The sequence below is a fragment of the Gracilinanus agilis genome, unplaced genomic scaffold (genome assembly GCF_016433145.1).
Source record: "Gracilinanus agilis isolate LMUSP501 unplaced genomic scaffold, AgileGrace unplaced_scaffold56535, whole genome shotgun sequence".
NCBI lineage: Eukaryota > Metazoa > Chordata > Mammalia > Didelphimorphia > Didelphidae > Gracilinanus > Gracilinanus agilis.
In genome coordinates, this window is record NW_025391949.1 from 6 (window position 1) to 1,096 (window position 1,091).

Below are 1,091 nucleotides of genomic sequence, written 5' to 3' on the forward strand. Positions count from 1 at the left end.
GAGCACTGGCAGGGGTTCAAGAGATCACCTCGTACAAAAAAATTTATTAACTGAGAACAAACTGGACCACAGTCAGAGCATGGCAGGGAGCTTCCTCTCAGTTCCTCTCCACCATGTAAATCCTCAATCTTCAAGGCTCAACTAATTAACTTCTCTGGTGTCTTGGTCGTCCCAAATGAGACTGGAATGTGGGGAAGTATTGGATATGGGGTCAGAAGACCTGAGTTCTAGCTTTAGTCTGGTGTGACCTTGGGCAAGTCACTGAAATTTATTGAACTAGATGAGAGACACACACACAGAGACAGAAGAGTCAGAAAAACAGAGAGAGACAAAGACATGAGGCAGAGAGTCAGAGACAGAAATAGAAAGAAAAGCTGACTTGCCTCTAGCTGCACCCTGGGCTTGCTCAGGAGGTTGGGGACAAGCGAGAAGCTGTTGCAGGCCTGAAAAGGAAGTTTTTGTCCCGCTTCCTCACTGAATGCATCACTGTGTGATATCATAACTACTAATACTGCCATAATCATCATCACTGATATAATATGACAGACAGTAATAATCGGCTTCATCCTCAGGCTGGACGTTGCTGATGGACAGGAATTGATTGTTCCCAGAGCTGGAGCCTGAGAAGCGCTCAGGGAGCCCATCGGCCCTGCTTGTACCTCCACTGCTGGTGACATACAGTAGATATTGAGGGGCCTTTCCTGGGCTCTGCTGGTACCAATAAGCACCATAACTACTGTACCCACTGCTCAGGGTGCAGGAGAGTCTGGCTGTGCTCCCCGGGGATGCAGACACAGAGGGAGGCTGAGTCACCACAGGCTGGGAGAGGGAGCCTGCAAACAGAGAAACTCATTAGTGACCCTGAACAAGGAGAAAGCTAGGAGGTGCTTTGAGATCCTCATGAGAGGCAAGAACAAGGATGGGGTAGGAGGCCAAGGGGAGTTCTGGGAGCAGTCCTGACCTGAGCAGAAGGTGAGCACTGACAAATAAACAAGAGGCAAAGCCATGGTGAGAAGACCCCAAGAGCTCACAGCTGAGCCTGGCCACTCTCAGCTCCCTCTTATCCTCTCCTGGTTACCATGTGATGGTGG

At 49.8% G+C, this 1,091-nt stretch overlaps 1 gene segment (V, D, J or C); it reads right to left on the bottom strand.

The window, feature by feature from the left end:
- Positions 1–483: 483 nt before the first annotated feature.
- LOC123256167 lies at positions 484–1,007 on the bottom strand. The segment is given in 2 exon segments: positions 484–833; positions 962–1,007. Coding segments are annotated over 2 exon segments (396 nt in total).
- Positions 1,008–1,091: the final 84 nt, after the last annotated feature.